The sequence below is a fragment of the Bufo gargarizans genome, chromosome 4 (assembly GCF_014858855.1).
Source record: "Bufo gargarizans isolate SCDJY-AF-19 chromosome 4, ASM1485885v1, whole genome shotgun sequence".
Classification (NCBI taxonomy): Eukaryota; Metazoa; Chordata; class Amphibia; order Anura; family Bufonidae; genus Bufo; species Bufo gargarizans.
Genome location: NC_058083.1, coordinates 80,060,909 through 80,084,989, shown reverse-complemented (window position 1 = coordinate 80,084,989; position 24,081 = coordinate 80,060,909). Strand labels below are relative to the sequence as shown.

Below are 24,081 nucleotides of genomic sequence, written 5' to 3'. Positions count from 1 at the left end.
TCGGACTGGCCCACAGGGGTACAGGTGAATTCCCTAGTGGGCCTCTGAGCTAGGTGGGCCCCTAGTCTTCCACCCTTTGCACAAGTGGCACATAGATTTACTGCACTACATATATATTCAATGTACAGCACCTTAACCAGCCTATGTTCATATACTGTACAAAATTTGATAGATTATTAAAAACTCCCCTGTTTATTATTCTAGACACGATCAGAGCTGAGATGACTCCTAGGTAAAGACGAAAGCTACCACCAGTGTCCTCTTCTCGCCAGTAGCTACCTTCCTTCAGGACCCCCATATTCAATCATCTGGCAGCATCTTGCTGCTATCTGAGCAGGTCATATTTGAATGTATCCATACGTTGGGCCCCAAAAATAAATTTTACCAGTGGGCCCTAGGCACCCCAGTCCATCACAGCCTATAATGCTGTTTCATTATATGCCCATGAAAAGCTGGGGAGTCTTCATTTTATGAGTTTTTTCCATTAGCGCCCTTTTTGGGTCACGTATTATACAGTATATTGAAATAATTTGATTAATAATATAGAGGGGGGGAGAATCCCCATTTGTTTGCAACTTTATTTTGCAGGTTGATATGACAGTGTTCCCCATATGGTTTGTAAGAGAGTGTCTGGAGTGGTAATGGATGGAAGATACGTGCCACCCGAGGTCGTGGCCCCGGTGGAGTAAGAGCCGGGTCTTTTGTGCTTTGTCAGCAGTGAGTGCTGTTATACAGCGGTCTGGGCCGACTCTTACTGGGAACAGGCAAAGAGCAGGGTGTCTGTTCCCCACGGACCACCACGGGTGGACGGGTTTCGGTTGTTGCTGTCAGTCTACACTGATCCTGGCAAGTTGGTTATCTCTGGCATTAGTTGGGTAGGGAAGGAGTTAATCCTTCACTATGCTTGGTGGGTGTGGTCTGCCTGCTACACCCAGGGCTGTGAATATAGGTTTGATGCTCACTGACTGTGGGGCTGATGAAGTGTGGTCTCCTTTTTCACTGCAGGAAGCTGTACGGGAGGCTGATCACACGGTCGGGCTGAGCTCTGTAGTCTGCTCGTCTAACAAAGACTGCCCAATTGCTGCAGGCTCAGTGAAGGACCAAAAGAAGGGATCCTGTGGCCGGAGCCAATCCCTTGTCCAGGCCGACACGTGGCCTGTCTAACTTGCACGAACTTGAACAAACCCGCACTACGACAAGGTGTAGTACTGATCACGGATGTGAGAGACTGTGTGAACAGGCACCAAGACGCCTGCAGCGTTTGGGGCTCCGTTGTGGGAGGTGGGGTTTATGGACATTGCTGTTGTGTGAATTGCACACTTTTTGATGTGATGCACTAAAGTGAATAAAAGAGCACGGTTTGGACACAAAGCCTGTCTCCTGAGCCTCTATACTGCCACCACTACCATCTACCAGAGCAAACCTCCACAATTGGTGGCTTCAGCGGGCAAACTGCAGTGAGGCCGAAAATTGTGTTGTTTGGACTGTATGTCATATATTAAGCCGGCAAGTTTTGTGGCTCTAGATAAGATGGAGGAGGCCATTAGACACTTGGTGCAAAGTGATGAGGAGGCTACTCAGAGACATGAGGAAGCCCTGAGAGACCATCGGCAGTTGAATAGTCTACTGGCCCAGCAACTGGCGACTACCAGGAGTCCATGCGTGTGTTACAACAACAAGCCGCCCCGGGGGGGACCGTAAGCCTACCTGCTGCCCGGGATAAGGTGCGCTCAGCGTTAAGAAAGATGGGCCCCGAGGATGATATCGAGGCGTTCCTGATGGTCTTCGAATGCATTGCGGAACAGGAAAGGTTAGCGGCAGAACAGTGGGCCGAAGTAGTGGCGCCATTTTTAGTGGGGGATGGCCTACTTTGACCTCAGTCATGAGGAAGCCAAGAGCTATGAGAGGCTGAAGGGGGAGGTGTTGGCTCGTCTTGGGGTTAATACCTATGTGCGTGCACATCGAGTCTACCAGTGGGCTTTCTCCGAGTCCCGGCCTGCTCGATCCCAGGCCTATGACCTGTTACACCTCGTAAAAAAAAATGGCTGCAGCCTGAGACATTGAGCTCTTTGCAGATGGTGGAACGGGTGGTGGTCGATCGTTTGGTGCGTACCCTCCCAAGAGCAATACAGCACTGGGTGGGACAAGGTGATCCAGGCACCCTGGAGCAAGTTGTTGGCCTAATCAAGAGATACATGGCAACCCAGGACTTGGTCCGAGACTCCGCCTTCCTGCAAAAGCTGCGTTCACTCTCCCTGCCACAAAGGGGACCTGAGAAGGGGGCTCAACCGCTTAAGGGGGGGGGGGTGATTTCCACTCCTGGGAGGCCAAACTTGGGGAGACAAGAGGCCCCGGGGATTAGATGTTGGCACTGTCATGGCCTGGGACACATTGCTGCCAACTGCCCGAGGGTGGCAGAGCCCATGGACTGCGGGTTCGCATGCCGGTCCTCCTTTTTCGGCCAGCCGATGTATGTTGCTGCTTCGCTGCTATCCGCTGATACACCTCCGTTGTGTGCCATCTCTATTAATGGACACCCAGTTAAGGCATTGCTGGACTCGGGGAGCTTAGAGACCCTCGTGCTTGAGTCCCTGGTGGCTAGTAGCGGCCCAGGCAAGCAAACCATCAGTATTGTGTGCATTCATGGGGACCAGCGAGAATATCCTACAACCTGTGTGACCTTGTCTACCCTCGGAAGGGAGATACAGCAGGTGGTTGGGGTGGGGCGACAAATCCCTTATGCTGCCATCCTTGGTAGGGATTGTCCCCTGTTTTGGGCCTCTCTGGGAGCGATGGGGTGCAGAGCCGGTGCCCGTTGATCCTGAAGAGGGGCTACCAGCTTTAGGGGTCACCAATAAGGAGGAATAGTGTCACCCCGATAGCTTGTCCCTAGAAGGGTTGGCTGGTGAGCCGGTGGAAGCCCCATCTGTTCCAGAACTTGAAGTATCCTGAGACACATTCGGGACCGCCCAGCTCCAGGATCCTACATTGTCACGGGCCAGAGAAGGGGTGACTGTCATCAATGGAGTGTCTCAGCATCCGGGAGCCGACTCGGAATTTCCCCACCTGGCCTGTAACCAGGACCTACTGTACCGGGTCGAAAAAGTCCGGCAAGAGGAAATAGAACAGTTGGTGGTACCCCAGCCATACCGCCGCATGGTATTAGACCTAGCGCATACTCATGTGTTAGGAGGACTTCTGGGGGTCCAGAAAACTCATGAACATATACTGCAGCGTTTCTATTGGCCGGGGATATATGAGGAAGTCAGGAGGTTTTGCCAGTCCTGTCCAGAGTGTCAAAGGACCAGCCCACAGCCTCATTATCGTAGTTCCCTGGTGCCCATGCCCATTATTGAAGTACCTTTCGAAAGGGTCGCTATGGACCTGGTAGGCCCCATTAACAAGTCAGCCAGAGGCCACCAACATATCCCGGTCATAGTAGACTACGCTACTCGCTACCCTGAGGCGATACGCCTGCGCCACACGTCAGCCAAGCTAATAGCCAAGGAGCTGATGGGGATGTTCTCCTTGGTGAGGAACCCGAAGGAGATATTGACGGACCAAGGGACCCCTTTCATGTCCAAAGTGATGAGGGAGCTCTGCAAAATATTAACTATTAAGCACTTGCGCACGTCCGTCTATCACCCCCAAACTGATGGGCTGGTGGAATGCTTTAATAAGACCCTAAAGTCCATGCTCAAGAGAGCGGTGGCAAAAGATGGAAAGGACTGAGACCTCTTGCTGCCCTATGTGTTATTTGCAGTGCGAGAAGTGCCCCAGGCGTCCACGGGGTTCTCACCGTTTGAGCTGTCATATGGTAGGCATCCCTGAGGGCTGTTGGATATCGCTAAAGAGGCATGGGAGCAACAGCCTACCCCTCACAAAAGCATGGTCGAGCACATCGAGAAGATACAGGACCGGATAGGGACAGTTCTGCCCATAGTCCGTGAACATATGGAAGCGGCACAGCTGGCCCAGAGCCGCGTGTACAACCGGGCCGCCTAGGTAAGGACGTTTAACCTGGGCGACCGAGTGTTAGTACTAGTGCCCACCATAGACAACAAGTTCCTGGCCAGGTGGCAAGGACCGTATGAGATAAGAGAGAAGTTAGGCCCCGTGAATTACAGGGTATACCAGCCAGGAAGGCGGAAGCCCGAGCAGGTGTACCACGTTAATTTTCTGAAAGCCTGGAAAGATAGAGAAAGTCTCCTTGGGGATGACCCGCGCTTTGTCTTGACTGCAGAGAACGTCTCCGGCCCTACGGTGGTACCAGAGGACACCCCTTCAGTAAAGATAGGTAGCGGTTTGTCGACTAAGCAGACTCAAAAAGGGAAGGAGTTCATTAGCAGGAATAAAGACGTCTTCTCTGACCTTCCGGGACGTACCAATCTAGTCCAACATGACATTGTCGCCGAGCCCCATGAAAAGGTCCGGTTACGACCGTACCGGGTACCGGAAGCCCGGCGACAAGCCATTTCAGAGGAAGTAAAGTTTATGCTGAAGTTAGGGGTCATTGAGGAGTCTAGAAGCGAGTGGGCTAGCCCGATAGTTCTTATCCCAAAGCCTGACGGATCATTACGTTTTTGTAATGATTTCCGGAAACTAAACGAGATTTCAAAGTTTGACGCCTATCCCATGCCGCGAGTAGACAAGTTAATAGAGCGAATGGGTAAAGCCAGGTATTTCTCGGTGATAGATCTCACAAAAGGGTACTGGCAGGTACCTTTAACAGAGACAGCAAAAGAGAAGACCGCCTTTGTCACGCCGGAGGGGCTGTTCCATTATAGAGTTTTGCCCTTCGGGTTGCACGGTGCTCCAGCCACGTTTCAACGGCTGATGGATATCGTCCTCAGACCACATCTCCGGTATGCCTCAGCATATTTATGATATAATCATATTTAGGCAGGACTGGGAAAGTCACTTGTCGAAGGTTCAAGCAGTGATAGACTCGCTTAGGAAGGCAGGATTGACCGCCAACCCAAAAAAGTGCTCAGTGGGCCTGGAGTAAGCGTGGTATTTGGGTTATGTAATTGGACGCGGAGTCGTTAAGCCCCAAATAAATAAGATCGAGGCGATCCGAAATTGGCCCCTTACGACCAGGCAACTGCGGTCATTTTTAGGGATGGTAGGGTACTATATGCGGTTCATTCCACATTTCGCCACTATAGCTGCCCCGTTGACAGGACTCCTGAAAGGTAGGAAGTAAGTAATGGTTCGCTGGGATGAGCAGGCGGAAGAGACATTCTCCCGTTTGAAGTCGGCCTTATGCAGGTCCTCAGTTCTGGTGATGCCCGACTTCGGACGGGAGTTTATAGTTCAGACGAACGCCTCTGGAGTAGGCCTCGGGGCGGTACTCTCCCAGGAAATCAATGGTGAAGAACACCCCATTGGTTTCCTGAGTTGCAAGCTCCCCCCAGCGGAAACCCGGTACAGTGTGGTAGAAAGAGAATGCCTTGCCATCAAGTGGGCACTTGAATTTCTCAGGTATTACCTGTTGGGGAGAAGATTCCGTCTGGTGACTGACCACTCCCCTCTCCGGTGGATGAGCCAGGCTAAGGAGGGGAGAGCTCGGGTCACAAGATGGTTCTTATCCCTCCAGAATTTTAAGTTCAGGGTTGAGCACAGGGCAGGTCGCCTGCAAGGGAACGCTGATGCCCTGTCCCGGGTACACTGCTATATGTGTGTTCACCCCAGTAGGATTGAACAGGGTCTTCAAGCCTTCAGGGGTGAACAAAAGGGGGGGGATATGTAAGAGAGTGTCTGGAGTGGTAGTGGATGGAAGATACGTGCCACTGGGGGTCGTGGCCCCGGTGGAGTAAGAGCTGGGTCTTTTGTGTTTTGTCAGCAGTGAGTGCTGTCACACAGCGGTCCGGGCCGGCTCTTACTGGGAACAGGCAAAGAGCAGGGTGGTCTGAACCAACAACCAGGGTGGTCTGAACCACGGACCACCACGGGTGGACGGGTTTTGGTTGTTGGTTCAGTCTACACTGATCCTGGCAGGTTGGTTATCTCTGGCATTAGTTGGGTAGGGAAGGAGTTAATCCTTCACTATGCTCGGTGGGTGTGGTCTGCCTGCTACACCCAGGGCTGTGAATATAGGTTTGATGCTCACTGACTGTGGGGCTGATGATGTGTGGTCTCCTGTCTCACTGCAGGAAGCTGTACGGGAGGCTGATCACACGGTCAGGCTGAGCTCTGTAGTCCGCTCATCTAACAAAGACTGCCCAATTGCTGCAGGCTCAGCAAAGGACCAAAAGAAGGGATCCTGTGGCCGGAGCCAATCCCTTGTCCAGGCCGACACGTGGCCTGTCTAACTTGTCCATTGTGGGAGGTGGGGTTTATGGACATTGCTGTTGTGTGAATTACACAGTTTTTGATGTGATGCACTAAAGTTAATAAAAGAGCACGGTTAGGACACAAAGCCTGTCTCCTGAGCCTCTATACTGCCACCGCTACCATCTGCCTACCAGAGCAAACCCCCACAGGTTTAAATAACACATTAACTTTATTCTATGAGTTGACATGATTACAGCAATCCTGATTTTCTTATAGTTGTTTTTCTAGGTTTAATTGCTTTTGCACAATAATACACTTTTGTAATTGTGTTGTGTTGCCATAGTTAGAGATTCATAACTGACACAGCAGTTCTAATCTTCTTTTAATTTTTTTTGCTAAGGTGTCCATCATGTGGATTAAATAGCATGATAAATGTATACTTTGGGAGAGTATGGATGTGGCAGTACCTATTTTGGGCTTCCTTCCTTTTTTTTTTTTTTTTTTACATAATAAAGATGGAAAGGGATTTTTGTTTTTATTGTTGTTTCCAAGATTTTTTACATTTTATTTGGCTTTTTTTTTGTAGTTTTACTAAGGAACTTTGAGATGTAATTTCCTTATTGCTTATAAAATACACTTCAATGCTTCTATATTGCAGCGCATTATGCCTTCCAGCATAACAATGACAGGTATCCTATTAGATGTACTAAGACGGTAGACAAAGGGGCAAATCTTAGTCACCTAGATGTCATAGCCACCATTTGCATCTCTCCCTCTGAAAACCACATAGATACCGCAGTCAGCACTGACTTTGGAATACAAGGTGTTACATCAGGGATCAAAGTTAAATGTAGCATATCATTCATTTTACCAGTAAATTAAAGCCAAAAAGCAGAAATACAGAACTCACAAAAGTCTTGTTCACCTGTGGTGAACATAAAACAAACATAAAAATTTTACATTTATAAATGCCATTTCATGTAAAATACTAAGTATCCTTAACAAAAATTCATGTAAAAAATGTTAACACAAATATTGTCTGATGCAGAAAAGCTCTGTTGTTGACAAGGCAGGAATCTCATGAATACAACACCCAACATCGGTCACTGAAGTTTACTCTCTGTCAGATAATACATATAAATGTATGTGTGTCCCTCAAAAAATATTTTATACATATGGTAATGAGCTTGTAAAAGATCCATGTGCAGTTCAGTTATTGAGGCTAATACCAGCACAGGAATTCAGAATATTGGAAAATGGAGTACCGCACACTGTTAAGCTCTTCCAGGTACCAGCAAAGACCCGACGGTCATCCAACAGTAGTATAAATATGCAGCACACAGAATATTATTTGCAATTTAAAAGGTAATTTTATTTAGTGATTTTCACAATAAAAGGTTCATGATCCAGTTTATAGGAAATTAAATGTTGAGTAACCACTATCCATATGTGAGCCAGACATTTCGGCCCATAGGGACCTTTTTCAGCAGATTGGAGTTTCTGTGGTCAGAGATGAAGGGATATCTGGATCCCGGATATATACTACAGCACAGGAATTCATAGCACACGGGCGCTCACATTAGATGATGTTGTGCATGCGTAAGATTTTACTGCTGTGGCAGGGTGACATCGGCACATCAAGAAGAATACAAGATGAGGGAAGTTGCTGGGCTCACTAAGAATGGGCGAGGCTGGGCTCCACGAACAGTAAGTACCGTGCCTTGTTTTTTGAGGGGTACAAATACATTTATATTGCATATACAAGAATGGTTAGAAATCCGTCTGGGAGACCTACAGTGCCATATAAGCAATGGTGGTGACAGGACAGGATCCCGTTAAGCAATTTGCTAATATTGCTCCACACCTTTGATTGTCCTTTAATATATAAAAAGTATTCTAGAATTTCTGGCTGCATTACTGTTAACGAGTCTGTTCTGTTCAACCAGCAGCAGTGGCGTACCGCCCATAGAGGCAGACCACGCCATTGCTATGGGGCCCGTGGCACTGAGGGGCCCGAAGTGCAGCGAAGGGAACCGTTCGTCCTGCCGTGCTGCCTGCAGTGCCTGGCCCTGGCTGCCTGAGACGAGTGAGACTGAGAGAGAGCAGACTCAGTCAGCACTCAGCAAAGACTAGGTACCGTATGATATTTGGGGTAAGAAAGAGAAGTGATGACAAAATGGCGCAGGTAGCAAAGGGGTTAAGATGTGGGGGATGACTTATGTCCGGCTTTAGCACAGTGGACAGAGGCAGGAGGAGTGATGTGTATGCGCTCCTGCCCTGCACTCGCTCAGTTGTGTGGCATGCATATTGCGCCCTGTGTCCACTGTCCTGTGCCCACTCTGCTAAAGCCTGGCAAGTGACATGGCCCATCTGTGTCCACTGTCCTGTGCCCACTCTGGCAAGCCTGGGAAGTGACACGCCCATTGTATGAAAATATAAAAAAATATTCCCCATATGGCAAAACAGAAAAGAGTCCAAAAGGCGGATTAGCTGTTTTTAGTCGCTTCCTTTTCCACAATAAATTTAACTAAAAAGTGATCAAAAAGTCATAAACACCCCAGAATGGTATCAATGGAAAGTTCAGATCGCCCTTCAAAATTTGAGCCCCCATATAGTTCCGTATACATAATTACAAAAAAGTTATAGGGGTCCAAATATGGCGACAAAAAAGTAAAACCTTTCCCCCCCCCCCAATTTAGAGATTTTTTTCACTGTCAAAACGCAAACAAACAGAACAAATCCTTATTGGAAAATACATGTACATTTTATATATGTTACTGCAACAAAGTTGGTTAATAATAAAATAAAAATGTTTATCCCTAACAGTTTCAGTAGGTCATGTATAAATTTATTTAATGGGGGTGTGGCATGGGAGGAGCCAGGTCAGGCAGTGGGAGGGGCCATGGTGGGTAGTGGGCGGGGTTAGGGGGCCCAATTCAGATTTTTGCTATGGGGCCCAGTGATTTCTATGTACGCCCCTGACCAGCACTCTTTACAGATATGCTAACAATAACCTTATATTGTTTGGAGTTAAAATCATGCGTGCAGAGAGATTTTTTTTTTGCTATTGCCTGAAATGTATTTTAGAGGGTGCAAATCTGATTACGCATCTGCACACTGTTCAATCGATCCAGGCTGTAGACAGGAACACACATTAGATATTCGTCCGCACAAGAAAAGCAGATAAGGGGTCTGGATATTAGATTAAAGGCAATAGCTGTTTGTGCAAAATCCCTGTGCCAAAGATAAAAAAATGTTAGCAGTGTTAATAACACCGAAACATGAAAATAGTGTGTTTGTTTGGCAATAAATATAAGGTCAGGAATTCTATTATGAACCAATTTTTGTGTCTTCAATTTCCAGAAGTAGCAGCTGGCCAGAGAGGGAGTACTTTAGATAAGGTCATCAGGGCTAATAGACAACAAAAAAAGTGTAAGGTTGGCAAGTTTTTACAGTGCACGTCTTAATAAGAAGCTTGCTAACATCACAAATCTAGATTTTTGACAAGAGACAGTAAAGATTGCTTACAAGCGTGTACACTGTCATCTGAAGCAAGACGCTAAACAGAAAGCAAGGAAACTGCATTATTTTAAGACTACAGAAGGTCTATGTAGAGCTGACTGATTAGTATTCAAGCGTGGAAGAGGAATATAGGCATGAAGCGTAAGAAAAGCAAGGAGGAAGCAGAGCATGAGCGACAGAGGGGGGTTAACAGAAGTAATTTGAGTTATGGAAGAGACATGTAATAGTACATATAGAGACAACCTTCGTGGGATATAGAAGGATTAAGATTAGAGTGATCTTGATTTCTTGAATACTTCAGTTGGTAGTACACCTTCACAGTTTAGGAAGTTAGTTGTACTTCAATTTCCTAATGCAAAATACATTATCAGATGTGCTCTGAATAGGAATAGGGATATCTCAATACCAAGCTTCATGTTTTAGAGCTGACATTTTTTAAATTCTTAAAAAAAAAATACTTTGCAGGCAGTAAAAGTCTCATGACTCTTGGGGTATGACAAGATTTGGCCCAAGCCAGCAGTGACTGATGCACAAAAAATATAAGGACTCAGGAGGTATGCATCTCATATATAGTAATAATATCACTGAAGTGAGAGGCGCTAAAATATCAAACTTTATTAGATACTAAATAAAAAGAAGGGGTGTGTGTGTAGAAAAACCTCACAAAGATGCAAAAAACTGCAAAGATAAATAAACAAAGTGGTGCCTGCAGGCTGGATGGCTTACAAGATGGACAGAGGACTCATATACAGTATATCATGTCAATCTGTATGAATTACCAAGCCATAAAAATCAAGGTGTTGCCATACAAGCGCCACATAAGCAGCACAGTCAAATAATAATGGTGGGTGACCAAATTATCAACTGACTGGTTACGTCAGGTGAGAACGGTGCAAGCCCAAAAGTTAGGTTAGGTAGTACTAAAGTTTCATCCTAGGACCCTTCGTCATGTCCCTGCCCTCCTACATGAGGGATTCAATGGAGATTGTTAACAAATTGGATGGCCTCTATGTTGAGGAAAGCACTTTGCTTGCTAGCCTTGATGTGGAGGCTCTCTAAAGCTCTATTCCCCACGAGGAGGGTGTGGGGTCTGTACGCTACTTCCTCCAACAACGTTGCAGGGAGTTCTCACCCCACAATGAATTTGTCACTGATCTACCGAAGTTTATTTGACATCATAATGTCTTTTTAATCGCCACTTCTACCATCAGCTCAGGGGCGTGGCCATGGGTAGTCCATGCGCGCCATCCTATGTCAATCTATGCCTGGGCTGGTGGGAGAAAGAGGTGGTGGTGTTTGGAGAGTAGCTTATGGCATGGTCTTCGTACATTTCGGTATGGTTAAGGTACATCAATGATGTCCTTATCTTCTGGATGGGAACTGAAGAAGATTTCAGGAAATTTGTCAGTGCCCTTAATATCAATAAATGTGGCCTCTTCTTCACTTCCGAGATTAACCCAGTCCAGATTACTTTACTTGATTTAACCATCAAGAAGACCAACAATGGCAAGATTCATATTAGTTTATTTCGCAAAAAACAGCGACTAATAGTTTCTTACACTGGGAGAGCTGCCATCCCCTCCATCTCTGGAGAGTTATACCTAAGGGGCAATATCTCCTCGTCCATTGTAATTGCTCCTCCATTCTAGACTTTAAAACAAAAGCTAGGGACCTAGAAAACAGGTTCCTGTAGCGTGGCTATCCTCGGAAGGTTCTCGCGTCAGTTTAGCAACATTCGCTTGCTTTTACACGCAAATCTTGTCTTAATCCCAGAAGCCGGGAACTTGATAATGACCAGATTCGCCTGATAGGGACTTTTGATGGTGCTAATGCGCCAGTCCAGGATATCCTCCGGAAATACTGGAGCATCCTACAAATAGATGCTGATGTTGGTCACTTAATGGTGGACCGCCCGGCCATTACTTACCGTAGGGGGTCATAATTTGAAGGATAGGCTTGTCCTTAGATTTTTTCCAGACACCTGGCTGATCAACTTGACTCAGGGGACTTTCTGCTGCAGTGGCTATATTGCATGTGCTTCCATGAAACTGGAGCGCACTTTTACTAGCACCACCACGGCAAAATCTTATAACATCAGATCTTCTGGCCAGGTCTACTTGGCCACTTGTGTCTGCCGTTTACAGTACGTCGGTAAGCAGTCCGTGAGTTTGGCTGCAGAATTGGGGAGCATCTGAATGATGTGATGAAGAAGGCAGACACGCCTATGTCACACCACAGCAATAGAAACCATTCGGGTTTGTATTGCTCTATCCTTTTTCAGGGAATTGATATAGTGCCACTGTCCCCAAGGGGAGGTAATTTTGATCAATGTGTCCTTCAAAAAGAGGCCCAGTGGACTTATAGATTGGACACGGTTCGTCCCTTGGGATTAAATGATCATATCTCCTATGCCTGTTTTAGTGACTAAATAATAGACTATAGATCATGTCATGCCTTTAAATGGGCTTTTGCTCCTGTGTCTTAATTCCTTTGACACACCGTTGCCCTGTGTTTTCACACCAGGGCAACATCACGACATTGTGTCACTCTTACTATTAGATTATGTTCCTGATTGGGCAACTATCCGTCTTTATCTTACTAGACACGTGTTTGTATATAATCGATCACTGTACTATATATCTACCTGTCCTGAGTCCCTTGAGAGATACCTCATTTCCCGTTTGGTATATCCTGCCTCAATTACCCTCCCCTACCTATTTGCATAGCAAGTAAGGTGTCACGGCTGAGGATGGGGAAAACCCTCAGCCATGCGGTATCAGAAGGTGGATGGTCAATGCCAGGCCAGGACTGGAATCAGGGAGCAGGTCACCTCCTACACATCCCTAATTCTGACCCTGTCTCCTATCCGTATGAGCCAACCCTGAAGGAAGGAGGGCTCATACTCCGGAACCTGATATTCCTGCTAGCCCTCAGGGTGGCCCTGGACTAGGAGCAGGGTAAGACGACCTGTTCCTCCTAGACACGGAGGAACTGGAGTCTCACTGGCCAAGCTACAAAGAAAGGGGAACATGAACAGACATATGGCAATGACAGGTAAGTGAGACTAGTCCCACACTTACCTGCCACAGACACACAACCTGGAACCCACGTGCAAGTGCTGCTGTCCCCAAACAACACAAAGGACACCGCACACACAGACATCACACGGGAACCCAGGAAACTATATTCTGCAATAAATAAAGACCAAACATCTTCTAAACACCATACATAAACCTATGACCACAAGGGTGGCCCCCACTGGCAGATGGGATACACAGGAGGTTGCTCCAGCTAACCATGGCTGAAGTACCCCTCAGACAAGTGATATTCACTGAGGCTTTATAGGCCCAAGTAGTCACACCCACACAGACACACCCAGTGTTCACACACATAGAAGGGAATTAACCCTTCCAACACCAGGCAAGGGAAGACGGCCACTTAAAGGGGAATACACACATAAACAAAACACACTTCACCTGTTGCCACGGCAATGGCATGTGTGGCTATCATGTCCTGGGGATCAGCCATAGGGCTGAGACACTGCCACCACATGCACACAACACCACACATTGCCACGGGCAACCAAGTGAAGGAAAGTGTCACAAAACATACCACTGGCCGTGACATAAGGCTGGTGACGCATCATGTGTGGCGATTGATATGCCGGGGAGCTTACGTGCAGGCTTCTTAGCCTCTCCGGGCTCTCATTGGCCACATGTTGGCCCCCCTCCCATTTATCCCGGCATTTTTGCCGGCTGTCTCATGGCCATCACAGCGCCAAATATGCTGCCGTACACCACCAGGGTGGCAGTCTCTTTTTGCTATTATTCACCACGTGCACGATCAAAGCTCCTGATGAATCTTTATGAAGAAACACATTGAGCCTTGTCTAGACGCAATGTATGGGAGTTCTAGCTAGTTATAGGTCAGGTAGTTAGGTCTTGGGGTGTTGGATATTTAGAGTCAGCCACTATAACTATGTGACTGGTAACCCTACTGATACCAATTGAGTTTGGGTTTAGTACCCTCCAGCTGCACGGACCGCAGAGTTATTGGGACACCTACTATATATACAAACCCCTTCTCCTTCCCCATCCCCCCTCTTTTCCCCTGTACTTTGTTTTTAGTACTACCTAACCTAACTTTTGGGCTTGCACGGTTCTCACCTGACTTAACCAGTCAGTTGATAATTTGGTCACCCACCATTATTATTTGACTGTGCTGCCCATGTGGCGCTTGTATGGCAACATCATTATTTTTATGGCTTGGTAATTCATACAGATAGACATGATATATATGGTCCGAGTCTTCTGTCCATCTTGTAAGCCATCCAGCCTGCAGGCACCACTTTATTTATCTTTGCAGTTTTTTTTTTGCATCTTTGTGAGGTTTTTCTACATACACACCCCTTCTTTTTATTTTGTATCTAATAAAGTTTGATATTTTAGCGCCTCTCACTTCAGTGATACCAAAACCAGCAAGGCATTCAAAAATGAGGAGAAGTAGTATCTTTCATTTATGCTTTCTTTCTTTTTATGATCCACACCTGGTTTTGGTTTCCAAAATGGCATCAGGAAACCTGACTGTATAGCCGTACCCTTATTGCAATGAAACGCAGATGATTTTCAGTCTGGCAGAGTGATTCTTACACTGTAAATTATATTTCTGCTAATGCACCCAAATCATGAAATTACTGTAAAATGCATGTCCAATATCCTAGAAATTGTATCTCTGTGGTTTTTTTTTTTGTGTTTTTTTCAGCATTCATTGTTATTTGTAGTCTGAGGCTAAGGATCATTTGACAGAAGTTTAATGCGGCAATTCTCATTGATAATCAGTCCACACTTTTTTAAAGTGTTTTCCAAGACTTTAATACTGATGACCTCTCCTCTGCATAGTACATCAATATCTGATCAGCGGGGGTCCAACACCGTGGAACCCCTGCCAATCAGCTGTTTGAGAAGGCACCAGCTCTCCTGTGAGCGCCATGGCCTTCCCCATGCTTACCAAGCACAGCATCGTACATTGTATAGTGGCTGTGCTTGGTATCACGTTCAGCCCCATTTACTTGAATAGGGCTGAACTGCACATAGGTCATGTGACCAATGAATGTGTCGTCAGTGGCCTAGGAAAAGCTGTGTAAAGGCTGCAGCAATACCGCGAGCACCGCTCCCTTTTCAAACAGCTAATCGGCAGATGTCCCTGGTGTCAGACTCCCACCAATCAGATCCTAGGTCATCAGTATTAAAGTCTCAGAAAGCCCCTTTAATGATAATAGAGGTTGCATTGTGATTAATTTGGTTATACTGTTTCACACCAGTACTACTAAATATTATGATCCATAAACAAATATTAACTTAGATGTGCTAGATTAGGCATTCAAGAAATGTTTGCATTTTCTCACCCACAGTCACAAACATGCAAATCGTTCTATTGAGTGTGCTACTTGCTGGAAAAGTTGCATTACAAGCATCTATTTTGAAAGTTCCTAAACATTCACCATGGTTTTGGAGGATCAAGGGGCAGAGCTATAGCTAAGCTTTCTATCACTTGAGGAGAAGGTCCAGGTTACTGCCCTAGCTCTGTATTTAAATAACCTAACCAAGAAAAAGTGGATTGTTGACCCCACCTAAACATCCAGACACTCAGCACATACCAGGTTTTAATTCCCTTTGAGGGCTTGTCTAATCAAAGCCAAACTCTTTAATTTGATATCCACCATGGCTTCAGAGACCGCCAACAAACTGCTGATTTTCAAGGTGCAGTCAGCTATACATTTCAGCTTTTATAGTGATACATGTACAGCCCAAGTGGTTCTCTAAAAGAGGGGATGTCACCTCCCGAGCCTAATAGGGCAAATGGACAGAGGCAGTCCTGATGGAGCAACTCCTTTTAAGGGATTATCCCACTTGGGAAATATATGGCATATTGATTAGATATGCCATAAATGTCTAAAAGATGTTTGTCCCACATCTCAGTCCCCATCCTATATCAAGAATGGGGCCTTGTCGTGAATGGAGAGTAAGACCTTTCTAATAGTCTGAAGCCTAATTTCAATACTGTGTGTTCTTCTGTCTGAAGATAGATAATTCTATATCTATGTGTTCTTAAAGGTTAAAAATAGACATACCTGTAGGTGGAAATAGTGTGCAAAAGAAAATGAATTGAATTGACTGGGGCTTGAAGACTGTTTGAAAATAACATTTCAAGTATATACTGCATTTTATGTTTTTTTAGGTCATCACCATGCGAGATTACATTCCCAAAATTCTGGGTCCCTCAGCTTTTCAAAAATATATTGGCAGTTACCAAAGATACAATGAAAACATCAATCCCTCAATTTCTAATATATTTTCTACAGCAGCTTTTCGTTTTGGCCATGCCACTATTCCTCCAGTTGTGCACAGATTAGATTCTCAGTACAGAGAACACCCACAGTACCCAAGTCTTCTACTGAATGAAGTATTTTTCCGCCCCTGGAGGATAATAAAAGAAGGTAATTCACAGCTTTAATAAACATTAACATTTTATATTTTGCACTGCAAGGCAACCAATAGTGCCTGCCTCTCCTGTGACCTAGAAGCTCCAACATTCTCATTTAGAATGCCAAGGCAATGGGCACCTGTTGCTGACTGTGCCTCCTTTACTGCTGACTCCTGTTGCTAACTATGCCTCCTGTACTACCGACATGTGTTGCTGGTTTTGTCTTTGACAATGCTCGTGTTTAACCCTTGGACTTCCAGCTTATACCTGTTGTCTCATCCCACTCTCTCCACATCCTTATAACTATTGCTGACTAACTGTTGCTGACTTTAGCCTGGTTAACGACTACACCTCTGATATTATTATGCTCTGCCATGATCTGGCAATTCCCTGGTAAAGACCAGATCCTTGCATAGGGATACAAAGTTAAAGGCTGAATATAAAGGAATCTTTTAGACCCCACTATTCCGGAATAGCCAGCACAAATTTGAGTGGGTCAGAGTTTTACTGGGTCAACATGGGTCATTCTCAGTGCAAATTGATGATTGACCATTGGGTGATTGAAATACAATATCATGCTCCTTCACTGGCTGAGGGCAATTGTGTGGTAAAGTTAGCCTTGGATCATCACAAACAGTCATTTTGTAGCTTAGTTCTCCTCTCCCCGTGGAGACATATGTAGGACTTTTAAGAATGTTTCAGGCCATTTTTAAGATCATGGGAGGTGAAGTCTGGGATAAGGTGTTCTGCCTGGTGAGGCTCCAGTAAAAACAGATGAAGGGATCATGGGAGGTGAAGTCTGGGATAAGGTGTTCTGCCTGGTGAGGCTCCAGTAAAAACAGATGAAGAAACTGTGCTACTGGTTATCATCACGCCATAAACAATAACATAAGTGCCTCTATTTTCATTTTAATAGAAAACGCCTCCATAAAATAAAGAGCTTATATCTATAAAAATGCTGTTTTCTGAAAACATCAGACTGCAAATTTTATTACATTTTTCCATTTAGCTTGATGAATTTAATATGATAAAATGGCTAAATACAACACAGTTTTTTTCAATATTACAACTTTGCTATATTATAATTCTAATCTCGTCTATTAAAACATAATTACAAATGATAATATAATTAATAAGTAAGTAAAATGGATAAATGTGCAGTTACTATTGTTACATTCATGTTTTGTTTTTGTTTTTTTGTACAAAAGCAAAAACAAATAACCACATGCCGCAATTAATAGATTGAGTTCACATCTATATTTTGGTGGGTTGTGTCAGATGCCATTGGTGTCCATCATGTAATGGATCCTGCACTGCCATTATGTTCCTTGTTCTGCGCCTATGATTGAGTAGAATAATGCAGAAGTCAACATAGCCTTATCTACTTTATTGATTTTTATAGCGCCAACATATTCCACAGCTCTGTGCAGATTGTCATGACTCACACCAGTTCCTGTTCCCCATTAAAGAACATATGTAACCCCTCCCAACATGTCTGTTTTAGTTAATACTTTCATTACCCATATAATAACTAGTGATGATGACGGCAGGGGTCGTATTCGAATATGCGATATTTCGCAAATATTTTGTAGAATTTTCACAAATTCGAATATTCGTTAGGAGTAGTGTTAATTGCGAAATTTTGCAATACAAATTTTCATAAAGAGAATTTTCGTGATGTGAATTTTTGTAATGAGAATGAATGAGCTCGGGAAAACTCAGATCCGATGGTATATTCTAACCCCCAGGCATTCCCATGGTGACGGGGACGCTTATCGGGGAGGAGCATGCCAAAGTGGAACAACTGTATAGATTAAAACAAAAAAGACGAATGTTCTAGAAAACAAATATATTTGTTTTTTAGAATATTTGTAATATTCAAAGACAAGAATGTATAGCAATATAGTACATATTTGAAAAAAACAATATAGAGCAATTTAGCTAATATAGTGCTATAATCTTCTTTGTCTAATAGTTGTAATTTTTGTAACAGTTCAACTGTTAAAAAAAAAACATTATAGCACTATATTAGCTAAATTGTTCTACATTTGTTTTTTTTTCTCGAATATTCGCTATATTGCTATATTTTCTTGTTTTAGAATATTATGAATATTCAAAAAATGAATATATAGCTCTATATCAAATATATTAGTTTTTTAGAATATTCGTCTTTTTTTCCATCTGAAGTCATGATTCCTCTCTGCTTAAGTTACTTATAGTGTTTGTTTGTTTTTCAGATGGAAAAAAGGTGTTTTACTTGGAATTTTTGTATACATTTTTTTTAACTTTTTTTAACCATTTAATAGTGCCACAAAAGGGGACTATAATAAGCAATCTTTTGATTTCTTCTAAAATACATTGCATTATTACTGTACTGAAATGTATTTTAATGTCAGTGCTATACTGACATTCACCAGCAGGCTGTGCCACAGAGGTGCAGCCTTCTGTGACATGCTAAAGGCATGCCTGGGGCCTTTAATAGGCCCTAGCCTGCCTGCACTGACATCAGCACCCTGCAATCTCATTTACAAGGTACCAATAGAAGACAGGGAGTAAGCTTCCTCTGTATCTGCTTGCATGCAGCTGGCACTATTGTCCATGCCATTTATGGGGTGGAAACTCCTGAATTAATGCTCCTGCCAGTCTGGGCAGTTAGGGCAGGAGTGTGGCTCACACGTTACAGCCATGCCCCCAATCTCCACTGCACAGGAGGCCCGTGCAGAGCTTAGAGTAGGCTGCAGTTAAAAGACTCCGGCCCAGCCTAAGATCCCTTAGGGACTGCCGTAAAAAAAAAAAAAAGATTATTAGTGGTCACTAGAGATGAGCGAATCAAAGTTGACAAAGTAGAATTTGATCCGCATCCAGGCTGTAGCAAATCCAGTATGTCTGGGGAACTAAGGCTCAGAAGTCCGCCTGACTCTGGCCATCCGACCCTCTTACGCAGGCGTTGCTTGGTCCCCCAAACTTCAGGCTATTCCAAGCCTTGTGGCCTCTCAGCTTCTCTGACTGAGACCATACACACAGAGCCTCAGCAGAACTCTGTCTCAGAATCACCCACCCTCCCCTTCCTCTCTGTGGATTACTTTATCCCCAGGTGATTATGGCACCTAGTCTTACTTCAGGCATGGTGATTGTGGGGAAGATACAGAAATACCCTGACATATATCTCCCCCAACAGCTATGAGGCCTGTCACTGCCTCACATACCCCCCTACTCTGTTCAAACCCGTGGGGGTGAACACCTGTACAACCATAGGATACCTGTCAGAGGGCATCCACATTATCCCCAGTTTTTCCCTTGTTCTGCCACACCCAGGCCAGCAGAGCCCAGTTTGTCACAAATACTGGCTTTCTCCCTAGTAGACAGAGTCTAAAGGACTCCTCTTATCTTCTTTGATGGAGGCTTTCTTCTTTATTTTCTGGTTTACATCTTTTTCAGATTTCTTTTTAGATCTGCGAACTTTAACTTCTGCCTTCTTCACAACCGCATTTTCCAAGGGTTGCTCCCGCCTCCTCCTCTTGTTGGAGATCCAGATGATCAGTTTTAGATTCTTCCGTTGCTGTGCCATCACCTGGTGTTCACACTCACTGTGTTTCTTTTTTCTATTCATCGAGAGCACCTCTCTATTTCCTTTATTCTTCACAAGGGTTTAATCAGGTTTGGTTTCAGTTTCAGATTCTTAATTCTTTTTGATATCTTTCTCATCAAGGCTGGAGGCACTGGGGACATTGGGGTCCTTATCAGACTCTTCATCTTCTGGCCTTCCCTCCAGATGGTCACCCAGAACTGTACTCCCTTCATTCCAGCTCCAGGAGAGTCACCCCATCGTATTTCTTTCCTTGAAGGCCACTGGCTTCCTGGAAGGCATGGATGGCAGAGGGAATGTCTTTCAAGACTAGATCCTGGCTACTCACTGCCAGGCATCTCTTAACGGCGGCATCTACAACAGCCTGATCAACTTGTTTAGAAAAAACTTCTTCCACCTTCTCTGCCTCGGCTGGAACCTCAGCGTCACCATTTCCAGACCCCTTCTCAACCGGCACTGGCTTGGACTTCTCCAACTCATGGACGTTCTTTGCGATGTCACCCTTTGAGCTCATGATATCCTCCATCTCATATCTAAGTTGCTTGTTCAGCCTCCAAAACTAATCTTGGGCCTTGAGTGCTACTTCAAGGGTTCTAGCCAGAGAGAGGGCCTTGGTTTCCTTCTCATGAGCATCAGCCCCCGCTCAATCCCGTTCTTCGGCACATTGGCCAGAGATGATTTTCTCTCCAGCCAGGAATGGGTCAACCTTCTTCTGGGTTGAACGAGGGATATCTGATGCACAGTTGGTTCACTGTTCAATGCAGTCCCCACTCCTCTCTGCTGCAGCCGCAGACATAGGGCTACCATTGTGCTCGTTTGTGAACCCTGTGGGAGTTCTATCCACAAACTTTTTAAGCACTTTATCTGGGTCCACTGCAGTTTCTTGTGCTTCTCTGGAGCCTCTAATCTTCTCCTTAGCGTCAGGTAGCAGACCCTTTAAATCATTTATCTCTTTTTGGGTCACCTTCTGGATGGTCAGATCTGCCAGGAAATCTTCCACTGCCTGGGTATAGTTTTTGGACACTATGCTGACCATAGTCCATCACAAAGGTCAGTGACACAGTGGTATTTGTCTCTGGCCCCCTCATTATGAAGTCCAGAACTTCGGGCAGGACCCGAGACACTTGTTGGTTGGAGTCTAGAATGACCCCCAGTGGGATTCACTAACTCGCAGGATCTCTTCCATGGGCTCCACCAAGCCACAGTCATTTCCACTGGTCAGCCTCTCTCACTGGGCTTCTGGCCTCACCGCACAACTTTTCTTTGCAAACCAGAAAAAAAATCCAGAAATGACACAAGGAGTTTTTCAGCAGCACCTGCTCTTTTCTGTTATTTTGTTGCCCATAGCAACCACTTTGCCCTTTCACTTTCTGTTGTGTCCTTTCAGCATGGACACCGCCTGCATCCTCCACCAAATTGTAAGGGATCGTTTACTTTCAGGGGTTTACAAGCACAGATTGCTTCACCAGACAAGGGTTTGAATTTCCAAACTCGTGCTTTATTCAGGACACTTCCGCCAATACAGGTAATGAAGCTGCAGCTTCATCTAACCACATGTGACATCCACACAACATAATAAACACTTGCCCGGCTAGGCTCTAACTAATACATAAAGTGTGTCTCCCTGACTCACCTACACAGGACCGTTCACACTCCGTCTCAGATGTGCCTTTCTCAGCCAATCGTCCAGCAGCCTCCAGGCTGTAGCAAAACCAGTATGTCTGGGGAACTAAGGCTCAGAAGTCTGCCTGACTCTGCCCGTATGACCCTCTTACAGCAGGCATCGCTTGTTCCCCCAAACTTCAGCCTATTTCAAGCCTTGTGGCCTCGCAGCTTCTCTAGCTGAGACCAGACACACAAAGCCTCAGCAGAACTCTGTCTCAGAATCACCCCCCCCCCTGCTCATTTTGGGGATTACTTTATCCCCAGGTGATTACGGCACCTGGTCTTACTTCAGGCATGGTGATTGTGGGGAAGATACAGAAAAATCCTGACATATATCTCCCCTAACAGCTATGAGGCCTGTCACTGCCTCACATAATGAATTCAATTTTTTCCTAAAATGGCTGCTGCACGTGTTATGACATGGAGCAAGGAACTCTGGGAATGAGGGATCACCCACAATGCCATGCATGCAGCCAATCAGCAGCCAGCCAGCCCTGTGATATCATACCCAGCCAGCCCTGTGATACCCAATAAATAACCTCAGCCATCTTGGATTCAGACATTTTCCAGTGTACTTAGTGCAGGGAGTGACGACAGCAGGCGCTAGGGACAGTGCTAGAAAAGACTTGAAAACTTTTATTTTGCTGTATAGACGTTCAGGGAAAGGATAGGGAGGAATCATTCCACAGTATTTAAGCAGAACAGGGTTCAGTAGGGGAGATTACAGCCTGGGTAATAGAAACAATCCTATTACACCTGGCTGCACTGACTGCGGATCCAAATTGCCATTATACAGCTCTGTAATTCCAGCAAACCCTTCTTGTTATTGGGGTACAAGTGCTGTTTGATACAGCAATTAACAGGGTTTATTGCAAGGAAATATTTCTACGTATTATTTGCCCTTGTGCGGTGCAGTTATATGTTCTAAAGCATTTTTTGGCTTGTTATAGTGGGGGAAAAAGGGCCCATTAACCGTTGTGTTTGGAAGTGAGAAAATTACAGCCCTCTTTGGCGTGTATTAGTGGCACAAAAATATATATTATTTGCCGTTCAGCTGTGCAGTTATATTATCTAAAGCCGTTTTTTGGCATGTAGTGGTGGCAAAAAAAAATACCAGTATATATTATTTGGCGTTCAGTGGTGCAGTTATCTGTTCTAAATCCCTTTTTGGTGTAAATTAGTGGCAAAAAACGATATACTGTATTATTTGCCATTCAGCAGTGCAGTCATATGTTCTAAAGCCTTTTGTGGCATGTATAAGTGGAAAAAATAAGGGCCTATTTGCCGTTCAGCGGTGCAGTTATATGTTCTAAAGTCCTTTTTGTTGTGTATTAGTGGGAAAAAAAAGGGCTTATTGGCTGTTGTGTGGTGAAGCGAAAAAATTACTGACTTTTTTGGGGTGTTTTAATTTCCTTTTTATTTATGTATTTGATCTAACAGTATGTCAGAAAGAGAAGTGTCAGGCCCTGCACAGGGGAGTGGCAGAGGCCTAAATGTTTCTGGCGTAGGCACAAGTCGCAGCAGAGTAAGGGGGCGTGGCAGCAGGAGTCACAGGGAGATGCCTGAGCTCCCGGTGTCATCTAGCGGTTGTGTCTTGATCAGCAACTCTTGAATGGTTGACTCGGTCATCCACTTCGTTCCAAGTGATAATAGACACCCCCAGCCGGTGGGTTCGTCAGACACAACCCTTAGGGCTCTTTCAAGTCGGTGGGTTCGTCAGACACAACCCTTAGGGCTCTTTCACACGAGCGGATGCAGTGGCGGATCCAGGGGGGGGGGGCAACGGGGCAATTGCCCCCCACCCCCCCCCCCCCCGAGCTTGCGGCGGGCGGCGGCTGGGCACAGGGAGATGAGCGCTTCCATTGTGGAAGCGCTCATCTCCAGTCATCTGTATCGCCGTCCTCAGGACAGTGATACAGATGCCTGCCTGTGCTGCGGTAGGGGAGGGAGAGGCGTGTCCCTTTCCCTTCCTCTGATAGGCTGCCGGCCTAGTGCCTGCAGCCTATCAGAGGCCGGCGCAGGGGCGCGATGATGTCATTGCGCCGCCTGAGCCATACAGCGTGGGACACAGGCCAGAAGAGGCCTGCATCGTATCACTGACATGGAGGTAAGTATGTGTTTTTTTTATTTTATTATATACAATACTTTTACTGGCGGGGGGCTGTTATTACTGCCGGGGGGCTGTTATTACTGGCACCTGGGGGCTGTTATTACTGGCAGGGGGCTGTTATTACTGGCACCTGGGGGCTGTTATTACTGGCGGGGGGCTATTACTGGCAAAGGGGGGCTGTTATTACTGGCGGGGGACTGTTATTACTGGCACCTGGGGGCTGTTATTACTGGCGGGGGGCTGTTATTACTGGCACCTGGGGGCTGTTATTACTGGCACCTGGGGGCTGTTATTACTGGCAAAGGGGGGCTGTTATTACTGGCAAAGGGGGGCTGTTATTACTGCAAAGGGGGGCTGTTATTACTGGCACCTGGGGGCTGTTATTACTGGCGGGGGGCTGTTATTACTGGCACCTGGGGGTTGTTATTACTGGCACCTT

At 45.5% G+C, this 24,081-nt stretch overlaps 1 protein-coding gene across 1 annotated transcript in view; it reads left to right on the top strand.

Moving 5' to 3' along the window:
* The window catches only part of TPO (thyroid peroxidase), a 250,087-nt gene that overhangs the window by 122,471 nt on the left and 103,535 nt on the right, over nt 1–24,081 (top strand). Inside the window, exon 5 of the mRNA XM_044290990.1 lies at nt 16,036–16,294. Within this exon, the coding sequence (XP_044146925.1) occupies nt 16,036–16,294 (259 nt within the window). The remainder of the gene's footprint in view (nt 1–16,035; nt 16,295–24,081) is intronic.